Here is a 16,679-nt window from a genome sequence, read left to right as displayed (position 1 = left end):
CAAAATGGCGGAACATTTAAAACGATATATATAACTTTGATCTTGAATAAAGTAGAAATAGAAGAAAGGATAAAATTAATCAAAAAAAAAAAAAAAAAAAAAACAAAAAAAAGATAATTCTAAAGATATTTTTGGTAAAGAAAAACAAGAATAAATGATAGGAATAAAAATATTAAGAATTGTATTTATTTGAATAGGAGGAGACAATGAACGCCGTGGAAGTAGCAACATAGTATCTGGCGCAACGGACAGATTTGATGATTAAAAACGATCGCGTGTTTAAGAAGACAGTCTTACGTCGCGAGATTATTCGGTTCTTTTGTAACCTCTTTGGTGCGTTAGAAAAAAAAAAAAAAAAAAGAAAGAAAAAAAAACAAACAAACAAAAAGAGAGAAAACAAATAAATAAATGAAAACAAGAGGAAGAGGAAGAGGAAGAGGAAAAGGAAGACAAATAGAAATACTTTTGCTCCGCGTGAGAGAAGAAAGACAAAATAACATTTCTTTTGGTAGAAATTGGGAAAAAGATCTTATCAACGTTTGGACGTTGTGATCGTTCATTCGGTTTGGATTTTTATGAAAAAAATGTCTTCGAAGGATCTTCTTTAACGTGTACGTTTGTGTGTGCGTGTGTGTGTGCGTGTGCGGTGTTTTCGTTGATGTAACAAGTGTGTAGAAAAATGGCCCAGGAAACGGACGATATCAACTTGACTCCTCAAGAATTACAGATATTATCCGAATTAGACAGGTGATTGGACGATTGATTAATGCTCAAAATCAAGAAAAGTGTTTAGTCTTATACGTGCAAATATTTCTTTTTACTTTCTCTCTTTCTCTCTCTCTCTCTCTCTCTCTCTCCCTCTCTCTCTCTATATATATATATATATACTTGGATTAGATCTCTTTTAAAAGATCACAATGTAACCTTAAAGTTTGGCCATCTGACAGAAAAGAGGCGGGCAATTTTTTCTCCTCCTCTCCTAATTTGTCTATTTACCGAGCAACCTACTAACATCCTTTTTACCTTACTACTATACCCCTATTATACGCTCCTTCTTTCTCTCTTATTTTTACTACAATACAATTTGAAGAATTCAGAATTAGTTGATAGATTAACAATGAAAAAGCTCACTTTTTGTTTAATTTTCCTTTGTTTTGTTTAAATTAGAAGAAAATCAATGCTATGTCTAATGTTGATATTTGAAGAAAGAAATGTTACATTTGAAGTTGAATGTTCTTTTCGCGCGCTTCTTCTTCTTTTATCTTACAGGAGAAGCAACAATATTTGTTTCATTTATTGTAACATTCCTCTTTGATCTAATTTCCAAATGAATCCAAAATGAATCTTTCAATACGTTTTATCTGACAACTATCTGACAAATATACAATAAATGTATACAATACAAAAATATAGAATAACTTAATGAGCTCTTTGTAAGATTTGTATGTAGATATTGTTGAAATAAATCCAAAATTACAATGACATATTTGTAATATAAACAACGTATAATAATAAGTTAGACATGGTTTTTAATCTATCTATTTAAATCTATTTTTCTACCGGTTTTCATAAAACTGTAAAAACTCAAGAATGATGCTACTGTTACTTTGTGTAAATTTGTTGTTGGTTTTACTTGTTTTCTTTTCTCTCTTCCTTTTTCTTTTCTTCTATTAGCTATAACAGAATGTTTTTTCTTTCTTTTTTTTTGTACGTACACAGTCGACAATTTGGATTTCTTAAACTGAACGCACCAGAGCAGACAAAGAGAAAGGCTTTGGTAGTGCGTGCAATTAAGTACTTAGAAAGAATGTTGATCCAAGCGCAATCTGAAAAACAACGCAGAAAAGCGGATAGTATTAAATTAAATTCAGAGGAGCCATCAAAGGACGATGAGGAGGAAGACAATGGAATTAGTATTGATCCAAAGACTTATTGTAAATTAGGTCATTTTCATTTGCTATTGGAAGATTATTCTAAAGGTTTGTTGTCTATTTTTTCTTACTAATTTATAAATATAAATAGTACATGATGCGTTGTTTTATACTTAAATTTGTATATTTTTACAGCCATGTCAGCGTATCAGAAATTTTATGCGTTAAAAGGCGACTATTGGAAAGATGCTTCGTTTCTTTATGGACTAGGACTCGTTTATTATCATTTTAATACCTTTCAAGGGTAAGCATCAATTTCTTATACATATATCATTTTTCTTACATTTATCAGTTTTCCTTTGTCATTTTCCTCTATATATAATTAATAAGAATCTTATGCATGTCTCTCTCGTTAACTCTTTTTAACATTGAAATCTTCATCTTTGAACGGATAAGGAGTAGCATTTGTATAGATGGAAATAGCACTGTCGACAAATGTAGTCTCTTGCTAAAGTTGCTTACCTTGAAAAGCAGAGGGCATCGGCCCTTCGATGATGTATACGCAAAGGTCATCGCCGTTCCACTTGCACCCTATTTCAGATCTTTTTTTTTTTTTTTTTATTTTTAACGGTCGATAACACAAATATACGTACACACATATTTTACCGACAAATTGACTTATCCAACAATCGCATCGGTAATTAATAGTTTTCTTCCTTACCGACCGTGGATCATTTAACATAGTCATTTTGGTAATATAAACTTGTGGAAATTCTAACTTATCGGCAGTATATACTAATATTCCGACAGATGTCAGTACCACGATTTTGTCGGAAAATGTTGAACTAACGGTGTGGCTGGCTTACGTGCCAAGCGATGTCGGATGTATGGCGCCCAGCTAGCAGCTACCAGCTAGCAGCTAGCAGCTAGCGGTGCGGGGAGACGAATAATAGAGGAACAGGACGTCCATACATATATATATATATATATATATATATATATATATATATATATATATATATATATATGTACATTTATATGGATACCCTTTTTTCCACCGACTCTAATGAATGCACTGAAAAAACATTTCTCCTCGCACCTCGCGTGCGATCGCATACGCAAAGTCGATATTGCGTTATGAGGGCAATGTCTTTCCTGACTTTATTTCTATTCTCTTTTTCATTATTTAACTTTTACAGATATTTATTTACATATGTGTGAAACTATAAATGCTATTTATTTTTGCATTTTACGGTTTATTGAATTTCTTCCCGTTTATCTTTATTACTTATCGCACGCATATTCAAATTTTATCTGAATAGAATTAATATTGTATTTCATTCATTCAATGAATATTATATTAATTGATGCAAATGTTTTAAAAACAAATATTTCTTCAATTCAAAATATATACAGTTAATTTGAAATGTTACAAAATAAAGTGGGAGATTGAAAGGAAGGAAGAAGAGCGCTCGCTTATTGCCTTTAAATCCCATTTAAATCCCATTTAATTTAATGAATGCTTACCAATCTCTATTGTAAGTTGCAATTCATGTCAATTAATTTCCTTAGTGTATATATTATTAACGTTATACTTGTTCGTACGGGAACTACGATACGTATTTAAATAACTTGCTGCACGTCATTTCCAAATTTGCAATGTGGGTCGTTTCTACTTATGTATAGAAATTATTCATTAATTTTACCCTGTGTAATAATAATAGGGTTTATGCAAATGTAATTGTCATTTTAAAACAACCAACGGAGAATTAGTATTTAACCTTTATTAACGCCATTTATTTTCTTTTTCTTCTTGTTATCGTTGTAGTAGAGAGACATCATTTATTTCATGTTTTTTTTTCAATATTTTAAACAACATTTCAAGATCGTTTCTTTCTCATCATTTTTTACACAATTAGATTTATCTTTTTATTTCGGGTTTTAAACAGAGATATCAATCAAGAGATTGATTTCAATAAGAATGGAATCATTTTAATCCTATATATATACAAATATATATGTATATATTTCCTACAGATTCCGTATAAAAATGTTCAGAACTTGCTGCTAACTTTTTTTCTTTTATATCATTTCTTCCCTTTTCCCATTCTCGCTTTCGTTTGGAATGAAAAAGCATGTAGCAGCAAGCTGTAAATAGGACTGCACGAAATCGTTACCGAGAATAAGGGAAACTAAAACGGGTCGCTCGATATTTCTATAGCTTGCTTCTCTGCCATCCCAGCTTTTGCTACCAGTTACACTCTTTTACTTTTAATTCTTCAAAATAACGACTAATGATTTTATATAAAAACACGCGCATATGTCTATATATATATATATATATATATATATATGTCATGTGTACAATTTATCAAATAATTTAACAATTTAACTAACGTTCTTGTTTATTTCCATTAATTTGCACGCCATTTTGTTATCGCATTAGTTCCCTTTTATTATTATTATTATTCTTATTATTGAGTTGTATGAAATTATTCGCATATACATAATACGTATGTAGATATGTAGATGAAATGCGAATGTCCGCCATGAAAGAGCGTCGCTAGGTCACACGCTGAATATAGAGAGAGAGATGCGTCGGGAGAAATCGATTTTACAGCTTTCTATCTCTATCCTTCTCCTCGTCTTACACACGTGTTTCTTGCGCAATATATGTATGCGCATATGCACGTGCATTCATTCTACAAAAGATTACAATTCTAATGGCTGCCATTTTGGGAAACAAAGGCTTTTGACCGGTTCGCTATTGTCTCTTTTTTTCTTTTCTTTTCTTTTCTTTCAATCTATTTTCATTAGATTATTACTATACAAATTATTAACACTAGATATACCTACCAGATCAGCCAGCCATTTATTAAATTCAAAATTTGCAACTTCACGTAACATTTGATTTCTGTAAATAATTAATTATTGTTAAACATTTTTTGAGAGTTAACTGGAAGCAAAGCTCAAAAAGCATTTTTTGTATACACCAGTCATTTTGACTAGTGTGCTAGAGATAGGTGTATACTGAAAATGGCGGTATATCTAGTGTTAAACAAATTGAAATATTCCCTACAACTTGAAAGAAGAGAAGATCGATCAAATCGCTCGGACAAAGTTTCAGACTAAAAGTTTCCTTATTTCCTTGTCAAGTTTCTACGAAACGTTTGCCTGTGTATGAAATATTTCATAGATTCGCGATTAAAATACTTGGATTAGTTTGCGCGGGAAGACTAGTAAATCTCATAAATAATACAATCGATAATAATATGATACGGATTAAAAAGTTCCTTCTTTTTACATTCGCTCACATTATTATAAGCGTTACATACTTGTATACATATTTCTCTCTTTTATTCTTTCCCCATAGTTGGTGCAATATACTTCTCGACCAACTGCACACGGCGTTGCACTTGGCGCACACTTTGAAGCAGAGTTGCATGCAAGCTCTGACCCAGATTATACGATCGATGTTCTTTGCCCTAGATACGCCTTCAGAGATTCGTATTTTTCTTTTTTTTTCTTTTTTTATTTTTTTTTTTTTTGAAATTTTTTCATTTTTTTTTGATGTATTTATCATCAAATATATTTTTTTTTTCTATTAGTTTTCTTATTTTTCAAAATTACAATAATTCATATTTATTGCATAAACATATACCAAATAGTTTTATTAAGTTACAATTACAGTTAGAGTTAAACAACTTGATATAATCAACGACTTTGATATACTATCTGCATAGTATATGTAGATAGAGAGGCCTAGGATAAGAATTTCTTTTTTTAACGACGATAGCATCATTGCTGTCATCATTGGTAGCAAAATGCATATACATATATACGTTTTTGCGATTAGTGGGAGGGGGAAGAGAGATAAGCTGCAACGAGGACGACAACGTCCCCAGTGGGGGGGGAGGTGGATGGTAATGGTGGCGGTAGAATCGCCTCGGTATTACTTCGCGGATCGTTCGGCGAGGTCATGGTCAGCTGGCGTGCTGAAACCGAGAGTCAACAAACTCTGATGTGAGTAAGAGAACGAACGAACGAACGAACGAACTGAATCGTGCGATCGGATTTTCAAACGTTCACCTAACGAATAAACGAACGAACGAACGAGCGAACGAATCTTTCAACTGATCGATCACTGATCATCTCATCCGGACATTTAACTCTTTTATCTATCACCTAATACAACATCATTTTAACCCATCCGTCGACTGGTACTTTACGTGTTTGTGTTTGGTCGCTGATTATTATTTTTATTTTATGCTCGGCGTGTCTACTGCTAAAAATAATTCAGGATCGTTATTAATAGCCTTTCGTTTTCTCTCTCTCTCTCTCTCTCTTTTCCCTCTCTTTCTTCCGCTCCCTTCCTCCTTTCGTATGATGTGATTGTTGTGTGGCAGGTGCAGTATTCACAATCGAGGAACGGCTTTTATTCTCAACCGTTCGCTCAGAAGATTCTCGTTTCTACTCGGTTCATGTCCTCTATACTTTTTATATATACTATCTATGGGGTTGAGTGTGCGTTTCCCATATACATACACCTGGTTAGAAGCGCGCGCCTTCCGTAGTGCGCACGTGTTTCACCTTCTTTTCTCTCTCTCTCTCTCTCTCGTATTTATTTATTTTTTGTAACGCAAATAGTATAAATATATCAATATAATAATAATAATAATAATAATAATAATAAATCAAATTAAATATGTTACTATTTTTAAATTCCATGATTTTTTTTCTATTGTTAGGAATAAAGGAAACAGACAAAAAAGAAGAAAATACTTAAGCAAGTAACTTATTTATTTACATTAGTATGAAAAACATTTTTGAGAGGGGGCTTTCGTGACGTCGTCGTCGTCGTCGTCGTCGTCGTCGTCGTCGTCGTCGTCGTCGTCGTCGTTGTTGTCATTGTCGCGTCGTTGGTTGACAGGGACGAGGTAGCAGCAGTGGCGTGAAGCGATGCGCGCGCGCTTCAGTCGCGCCTTTCAAGCGTGACGTCATTGGTTAGCGAGGCGACGAATTAACCAATGGAGTGACGCCACGTCATTGACTGCTTATTCTTTCATTTCGAATCGTTTCCGTCGTTGTTGTCGTCGTCGTCGTCGTCGTCGTCGTCGTCGTCGTCGTCGTCGTTGGCATCAGCGTCGTCGTTGGCATCGACGTCGGCATCGACATCGGCGTCGACGTCGACGTCGACGTCGACGGTGGAGAAGGAGACGACAAGGAGTCACGTGACGTCATAAGCTACACAACGGAGAGCCACGCCGCCCGCGCGCTCTCTCGAGTTCAACAACCTCGGGCACCAGAGTTCAATACACCGACGGACTCGAGGAAAGATATACCAGCGGGCGGGCGGGCGGGCGGCCTGTGTGCTCTCTTGCGAGTTTACACCAGTGAGTTCCTTCTTTCGCTTCGACCTTATCCCTATACACCTCTTCCCTTTCGTTCCACCTTTTCTAGCGGGATTCTTTCTTTATTGCTACAAAAATTGTTTTCCTTTATCCTAAGGGATACTTATCATATCTATATTCATGAAATGTTTATTATTTTCAATGTCCCGTTGCTCATCTCTTTAGCAGAATGTGACTGTTATTTCCAAAATAATCATCTCCAAATCTTAAATGATTCATTTGGAAATCGTTAGTGTAAATAAATACTTGAAAAGCGATATTATTACTCTTACTGTTACTTGAGAAAGAAAAAAGAATGACACAAACACATCTCGTATTTTATTTCATTTCTAGAATAACTTTGACTATATTTGAGTTCATTTGAACTTTCGACGTTCGATTCCGAATTCTATCTCTATTTTTCTTCCGTATGTATAATAGTATATACATAGTAGGTTTTATCAGGGAATAATTACCCATAAAAGAAATATCATTAATTGGAGAAGTTACGTTCTTCCCAGAAAGAATAAGCACATTGAAAAGATTAGAATCTTTTTCAAGTAACGGTGTTTCTTTCTTTTTTTCCTCTGTGTCTCTTATTATTTATTCATTTTTGTCTTCTTTCGCGATTCGCCTTGCTCTCTCTCTCTCTCTCTCTCTCTACCGCTTGCACAAGCTCCGTTTATTCTTTTTTCTTATTTCTTTTCTTTGATTTATATTTATTTCATTCCTTGGCCTCTACCTACCTACCTACCATTGGTCTGTTTTCATGCATTTGTCAACCAAGAAAGTTAAAATTAGTCGTCGCAACGTTGCACTAGGGGGAGTCAATGACACTTTTCTCTAGGTATACGTATTTCTCGATATGTATATCGAAAAATTAGAAATGATGATCATACAGAGTTGAGTGATCAACAAAGTTAAGTGCGCCGCGCATAATCACTTTGATTTTTCCATTTGGATTCCCTTTTTCATATTATTTATCTTATGAGAATAATTAGAATATAATACATAAGCGCATGCGCGCGTGTGATTTCTGATGATTATTGAATGATTTCTTGGATTATTCTTGAAATACAACTTTGAGGTGAGGAAAGTTTGTGCGTTGACACCATAAACACAGTAGAGGTTAATGTAGTAAGTAGGTACACTTGAGTCACGTGGTTAGAGAGGAGAAGGTGCGTGTCGAAACCACGTGGTGGTTTTGCATCTGATAAGCGAAACTCTACATGAATGGAATTTACACCTACACTTTATACTTAAACATCTTGGTAAATCCTTTCTCGATTATTTCTTTTTTTTTTTTTACAAAAGTACAAGGCCTATGTAAATGATGTGCATACATATATGAAATAATATTTATTCGATTAAATTATTCGAATTAGTCGTTTAACTATTGTTCATATTTATGATTGATATTAGAAGAAATAAGAAAATAGCAATGAAAAGAATTGTAGAAGAAAATGAAGCAACATAATGTATTATTATCACTCATTCGATCGTGTTCTTCTTCCTTTGATGCACAGATGGTAACTAGTAAACACCAGTCGAGTTTATCGATTCGTATGAAAGTAACAGTGTTCTTGTGAAAAAGCGAATCGGACTAGATAAGAGAAGGCGTTGGCATACTTTCGCTTTGCTGTAATATCTTCTTATTGACTTATTGTGATGAAAGACTTGTTCGACAGTAGAGACGCGTTTCCAATTGTATACATATTCGCGTCAGGGAAAGAAAAAAACAACAATCTAAAATAGAATGATCGATTATTATTCTCTTAAAGAAACAACAAATTCTTCTTCTGATCAAAATTTCATTGTGACCTAATTATATTAGGATTCAAAATTAAAAGAGAGAACTAAATAATTTACATATTCATGTAAAAACGAAATAACTTTGATAAATGTTCAGATATATAAATAAAAGATAAGATAAAAAGAACAATTGAGAATCACTGTAGGGAAGAGTTTTTACCCCAAGATAAAGCAACGGTGAAACAAGAGAAACGAAACCGGAAGACACGGCGGGGTTCTATATGCCGCCGTCGCCGCTGCCGCCGCCGCCGCCGATGCTGCCGCCGCCTCTATGTATTTTGGGTACACGCGTATGTTTGCGAGAATAGTGGGGGTAAAAAGTGTCGGTCGACGAACGCGAGTCGACCAAAACATTTGATTGCTTATGTTTTCAAAAAAATGACAACTAGTTCAGGGTTTTTCTTATCAACGTTCAAACTGAAATGACAGCCAGCCGTTGTCATCTATTAGTTTATATGCATTTAAATTCCTTCTTTACATTTCTTTTTATCATTGTTCAGTTTAAAATTAGTTTTTTCTTAGAATTAGATGCATACATAAGTGCATTGGCACATTTGCATTCTCATATTACAGTTTACATATCATCAATCCTTTGGCTTTTTTTAAAATACAAAAGTTTAACATTGTAGTCGATTTTGAATTTTAGGTCGTGCAACGGACGGCCCTCATTGATCTATTCTTAGGGGGTAATCTGCTTGACGAAAGTCGATTTAACAATAAGTAAGCAAGCTAGAAAACCGGCTGGAGAGGAAATACCGGTCGAGAGACCTTGACATAAAATTACCCCCTTTTTCGGGTTCTTCCCAGAGGTTTCGATGAAAAGCTTTTATTATCTTTGCTTATTTTTGGTCGAGATGATGCGCCGCTACCTTTCCTTCCAAGCAGTTACAAGTTTTTTCTTTCTCTTTATTTTATTTCGAAAAAAACTAAGGATATAATATTCGTAATTGGTATAATATTTTACCTATATATTGTATATTATTGAATACTAGACTATAATATATACTTTTTCTCTGATCTACTTAAAAAACACGAGAGAATATGAAAAAAAGAAAAATAATATAAAAAAAATAAATGATGAAAGTTAGGATGTTAAAAAGTTAGTGTACGTGATAAAAGGCAAGTAGGCAAAGTAAAGAAGAGTTGCTTATTCGTCGTCGTAGTCGTCGCGTAGAAAAGGGTGAAAGGACAAACGTAAAGGATGGATGGATGCATCGGGCGGTGGCTCGAGCGCGATTGTCACGATGCGTCTGTAAAACAGGGCCATTGCGCACGCGCGTTCCCCAATCGGATCCGTCCGTCTATCCCACCCATCCATCCATTCTTTCTTCCTTCCTTCCTTCCTTCCTTCCTTCCTTCCTTCTTTCCTTCCTCCTTCTCTTCCTCCTCACCTTCTTCTGTTGACGAAAGAGAGGAGGAGTTCACGTTTCCCTTTGGCGTGCAGTTTCTCCCCTTACCGCACTATTCCTCATCGAACAACGACGACGACGACGACGACGACGACGACGACGAGAACGCCGCGGCATGGCTCTAGCCATCCCCACTCTTACGGAATTTCTAGCCACCCCCACTTTACTCTTAGTTACTCCGTGCAGCCACCGTCGTCCCGGTCGTCGTCGCGTCAGTCGCATGAGAACTTTCGTGGGGGAAAGGGGTCTTTTTTTTTAAGTGCGCAGAGTTTGCCTTTTTCCTTGCTTCATACTGCCATTAGTCTATATATACATATATATATATATTTTAAAATAATATAATAATATTATATACGCGCGCGCGCGTGCGTGTGTGTGTGTGTGTTTATGTGTGTGTTATTATCATCAGTTTATAAAATCTACAAGTATTTCTATATGATCGATTGAAAAAGAGAGAAAGAAAGTGTCACGTTTTTCATCGATAAATCTTGTTGATAACAAAGCACAAAAGTATTGGTCGTAGAAGAAGAAAAAAAAAAAAAGAATGCATAAAGAGAAAATGTATAGCAATATTGGCGCAGCATGTGCATGGTAACGGAAACCGCGAGTGTTCATATATTAGTGTTGTACAGTGATGTTTGCTATGTTGATAATGAGATGGTGTCAAAATGATATTAGTATTGTCATAACGAGTTAGATTGTTGTGTTGAACAGAAGGAAAAGAGAATTAGAAGAGGAGAAGGAAGAAAGGAAAAAAGGAAAAAGAAGAGATCCATCGTAGTGTCCCCCTGGTCGCGTTGTCATTATTATCGAATGAACGAACATAGGTGTTGTTCTTGAGCATTATATTAGAACCATAAACGCGGCGTCGTTCTTGGGATCGACGCCCTGCGTCCGTCCCGTCCATCCCGATAGGTCGCGAGTTGTGCTCGTGTGGATGGATGATTGAGAGTGATCATGTCTAACTAATGTTATAACTGTTTCTCCACCTGCCTACTTTTCGAATATCCTTTATCTTGTCTTATCTGTGATTTACAATATTTTCGTTCTTCGTTACTACTGTGATTATCGTAATCCATCCCCCCCCCCACACACACACACTACCAAATATTGGATTAAGAGATCTTACATTATCTATTTACGGATCATTTCAATGGTGAGTTATTTTAAATACTTTTGTTTTCTTTTTTATAACCATTCAAATGACTTGTCAATTAAATATTCTTGATAAAAAGTATATAATTAAATCTTTGTATCGAAATAATTGATTATTGTCGAAAGATTCTCTCGGATAAAAAGGTATCGCGTGACCGTATGATTTTATTCTATATCATACGAATGTGGTCCTGCTGCTTTGGTTTTCGGAGCTCGAATTAGGAAAGAAAAAGAGAGGAGAGAAATGGCGAGTGAAAGCAGTCTGGGCGTGAAATTTTTGGCGACTGGCTCGATCGATGCTTCATGGACGAAGAGGACGAGGGGGCTCTTCTCTCCCTCCCTCCCTCCCTCCCTCCCTCCTTCCTTCTATACCATCATCCTCGTCCTTTGACCCTTTAAACGAGCAAGCGCCGTGTGCGCGCAAGGAAGGTACTACAGCCCTTCCTTCCTTTCTTCCTTTCTTCCTTCCTTCCTTCCTTCCTTCCTTCCTTCCTTCCTTCCTTTCTTCCTTCCTTCCTTCCTTCCTTCCTTCCTTTCTTCTTTCTCTCTGTCGTTCCTTGTTTTTCTTTCATTTTTTTTATTAACGGTACGTTTTAAATATTTGTCCTTTAGATATACATCCTACTATTGTTATTGTTATTGTAATTGTTCCAAACGAATCGATTAATTCTAAATTGAAAAAGAAGAATTCTGTCTAATTTGCAAGATTAAAATGTGTGTACATTTGAATATAATATTCCCACGAACAATGTAGAAATAATCGATCGGAATTGTCGATTACCGTCGTGTATATTAGGTCAATGCAACAAGTCTCATAAACGCCGAGTAGTCGGATGATAATGCGCGAAAGGTTGTTGAAGAATGTCGCGCTCAGCGCATTACTCTCTCTCTCCCTCCCTCTCCCTCTCCCTCTCCCTCTTTACAAATGTGTATTGCTACAGCTGAAAAACTAGGTCACTCGTATATATTTATATATATATATATATATATATATATATATACTTGAAGTTAGTGTATGTGTGTATATTTTGTTAGTACGTCGTGTCGCTGGTTGCGCTTGCCTTACCCACTCGCCGTAGCTCGCTTGCAACCTGGCCACGTTAATTGTGACTCTTGTAATTACTCTATTACGAGAATAGAATTTAATCGGTCTTCTCTTTCCTTCTTTCTTTCTTTCTCTCTAATACAACATATAAATATCGTTTTTTTCGTCACTTAAACCGATTGTTTTCATTGACTAATATTTATTGAATAGTATAATTATCATCATTATTTATAACTTCTTACCATAGCGTGATGACAATTTGTATATTGCATTTAGAAAAAATGTCTTATCCCTAAAGATGAAAAATTGATGGATCGGTGTTTGTCAGAACGGACAGAACCTTTCCGGTAGATCTAATATTATAAATATCGATTAAATAAAATTGCAAAACAATCAAGAGAATACAATATTTGAATGAAGAAGCATTTTAGCCGTATGTGAAATCTTATTTAAATTTTAATGAAAAAAAAAAAAAAACTGAAAAAAAATCAGAAAAAATTGAAAAGCATAAAAAAGAATGTACGAGATGCGTGCGTAATATTGCGTAGAGAGAATGATATAGAGGCTGCAAGTCGGTACAGTACAGAATTGAAATTCCTGATTTCACGGTCAGTGACCATGGCATTCGGGCAATGCCGCGATGTTGTCGAACGAGTCGTCGTCGAAGATCACTGCCCTTGCTTTTTTTTTTCCTTCGATGCAATGGGGATCGATGACATTAAATGCCATTATTCCCATAAACATTATCTCCAAAACAACTTACAAATCTAATAATAATAGTAAGGAGAAGAAGAAGAAGAAGAAGAATAAATGTGCATGTAATTCTTATTGTGATTACGTATATATTAGATCTCAAAGTTAATGGACAAAGTTTGAGCAATTTCGTTGGTTAGTTGTTTGATTACAAATGGTAGTAGACAACACCGTGTAAGATATCCTAGAGAAAGAAGAGAGTAATTCGCACGCGAAACTAGTTTTATAACGTGCACGAAGGAAGGGTTACGTCTATGTACTTATGTATGTATAATCATAAGGGTGCGAGAAAGATAGGAATAAAGAGAGAAAGAGAGAAAGAGAGAAAGAGAGAATGGGTGGGGGTGGGGGTGGGGGGATTAGACTGGATGTTGTAGTATGCGCTTGCACGCACAGTTAGTCACGCGTACATACGCGTGCTTTTTGCTGCAAGAGAAGATGATACAGGTACTAGATAGAGATACTTGTTCTCTGCGAGGTCATTCAACCCGCAAAGCTTACTTATTTTATACTCCTTCTTTATAACCTTCTTTTTCATTGACTCCTTTTTTTTTTTTATTTCATCTTATCCTAATCCTACAAGAGAATGAAAGAGGTTTCAAATAAGAGATTCGTATTTCTACATGATTGACTTTGATTTTGAAATGATCTCTTAGTTGATATTTACATTTGTATTTTCTCTCATTATCAGAGAAAATACAAAGATAATTCAAGTGTATTTTCTTAGTTCCTTCTCTTGCCTATCTTTTTCTGGCATATAAATAGTCGTATTATGTTGAGAAGCCCCCGCCGAGGTTTTGTCTGTTCTAAGGAAAGCCACGGAATGACCATGAGAGAGAGAGTTCATTATCCTCGACTGAGAACTACTCATCTTTTCCATTACATATATCCTTTCTCGTGTGATCTTAACGTTTCGAGTGATAGATATTTCCATCATTGGTGACAGATAGACAGACAAATAGACAGACAGATAGACACAAAGCTTAGCTTCGATGAGGTAAGAATCTTTCCATTGTAGACATCAAAAAAGGATTTTATCGAAGCCCATGCGAAGAAAACGATCCTTTCTTGGCTCCTAAAACTGGTTCCTCTGTCGTTGCACTTTCTTGAGCTACATCGGCCGTTGTCGTTGTTTTACCTTTTTCTATTCGTCCTTTACTACAACAGCAGAAGGTGAAGCGCTGAGCAAAGAAGAAGAAAGGTAGAAGATAGAAGAAGCTAAAGCGAAGGAGGGCCTGGAAGAGAAACGACCAAGTGCAAGGTCTCTCTCTCTCTCTCTCTCTCTCTCTCTCTCTTTTTTTTTTTCTTGTTTGCTTGTTTGTCTCTATCTCTACCTCTACCTTTACTTCTGCACAACTCTTTGGTTCCTCAAATACCGTCGTCGCCGTCGTCGCCGTCGTCGTCGTCGTCGAGCTGAAGTAGAAGCCCAGCCAGGCAGAGGACTGACTACCTTTATCCCTTCTACTTCTTTTTACTTCTATGCAGACCCAGTCGAACTACACAGAGGGCGCATCGTCGTTAGAAAGAAGGTTTAGGAGTGAGTTTTCGTGTCCAGCTTCTTCTCTCTTTCTATCTTTTTCTGTCCTTTTGCCTTTCTATCTTCAGTTTGCAAAGGCCCACGGGAGTGACCCTGAAAGTTCAACAGCCCTCCCTCGAATGACGCCCCTTTGCTCTCCTCTACATCCCCCTCCAATATACTTCTCTCCTATACGAATCCTAACTTTGCTTAGGGGACTGCACTTTTACTTTTTCTTCTCCCTCTCCCTCTCCCTCTCCCTCTCCCTTCTCCCTTCTCCCTTCTCCTTCTTCTCTCTTTATTAAAACGCGAAGAATTTTGGAACAATTTTGTTTTTGTTTTTGTTTTTGTTTTTTCGTTATTTATGAAAATATTTCGAGTTTTTGCTTTTCAAATAATTCTCTGATTTTATTTTGGCGTGTTGATATTGAAGAGTTGTTATTTGATTTGATTTATTAGAAAAGAGTGTGATGCGCAACAGGTAGAAACCGATGTGATGCCCATGGGAATCGATAAAATTCGACGTGTTTGTGATTTATTTCCTTCGTTTTATGAGAATACGCACGAATTTATTTCCATCGATATATCAAAGTTCTTCCGTAGAGAGTATGTTTAAAGGCAATTCATATACTTTGCATAGAGTGAACGTTAAGAAATGGTAGTCACGATATATCGTGGCGAGAAGCACGTTGAGTAAGGTCAAGGCGACAGCTGTTTTACCACCGTCGTCATTGTCGTCGTCGTCGTCGTCGTCGTCGTCGTCGTCGTCCTCGTACAGACGCCGTAGTGGTGGCCGCTCCTCCGCTAGTGTAATTGTTTTCCTCATCACCTATGGAGAGAGGTGGTAAGGGTTTACGTCTATAACAGCAAATCTCTGACTTCACCGATTTGATAACGTCATCGTTAATCACACTTTTCCGTCATAAGACTGCACGACTTTTATTCATATCTTTTTTCAACTTATTAATCAGTTTTCAAGTTATATAGCGTGTTTGGGAAAATATGATGAGAGTTAATATTAAAATATATTATCTCCTTTATTTAATCGATGTCGTCTTACTAAAACTTACATTGAAGCATTAGAGGTGTTTCTACAATTGCCTAAAATAACAAACGCCTCCTTCCTTCCTTCCTTCCTTCCTTCCTTCCTTCCTTCCTTCATTCAGTCAGAGTAAGAATAATCCCACTAATTTCAATGTAATCAAATAAATAATTCGTCGTCAGTTCTCTTAAAAGTAATATTTCAAGAAAGTCTTTTTCTTCCATTTCTCAACTTGCTCTCATCTTGTCAGCTGACAGTAATTTAACAGCGTACATGGTTGATATCCGAAGAAAACGAAGAAGATACGCGAGTGTTACGTGCCTGTTCGATGCGATGAAGGCCTCGTCCTTCGTACATGTAGACACGCGCGCGACACGCACACACACGTTCTATAGAAAGAAAGATAGTTGGGAAAGAGAAAACGTATTACGCGCGCACTTGTGTGTGTGTGTGTGTGTGTGTGTGTGTGTGTGTGTGTGTGTGTGTGTCTATACGATGAACGTGCTGAGCGAGTGCAATTTGCAGTCGTAGCCAGGCATACGCGCCATGCAACGGCGCGTAATCGAAGCTTACGTCATCTCCCAACTCCCACCAATTCTTTACCCTCTCTCCTCTCTCCTTCCCTTCTACTCCCCCCTAGGCCCCTCTCTTTTCTGCACACGTGCACGAACGAACACACATCTACG

The 16,679-nt window shown here is 36.3% G+C and overlaps 1 protein-coding gene across 1 annotated transcript in view; it reads left to right on the top strand.

The window, feature by feature from the left end:
• The first annotated feature begins 257 nt into the window (after positions 1-257).
• The window catches only part of Utx (Utx histone demethylase), a 41,413-nt gene continuing 24,991 nt past the window's right edge, over positions 258-16,679 (top strand). The window contains 3 exon segments of the mRNA XM_015332437.2: positions 258-747; positions 1,720-1,979; positions 2,067-2,175. Coding sequence (XP_015187923.2) covers positions 680-747; positions 1,720-1,979; positions 2,067-2,175 — 437 coding nt within the window. The 5' untranslated portion in view covers positions 258-679.

This window comes from Polistes dominula, unplaced genomic scaffold (assembly GCF_049000335.1).
Source record: "Polistes dominula isolate Pdom_NZ unplaced genomic scaffold, Pdom_raw_medaka contig_307, whole genome shotgun sequence".
NCBI lineage: Eukaryota > Metazoa > Arthropoda > Insecta > Hymenoptera > Vespidae > Polistes > Polistes dominula.
This window is presented reverse-complemented; position numbering and strand designations above follow the sequence as displayed.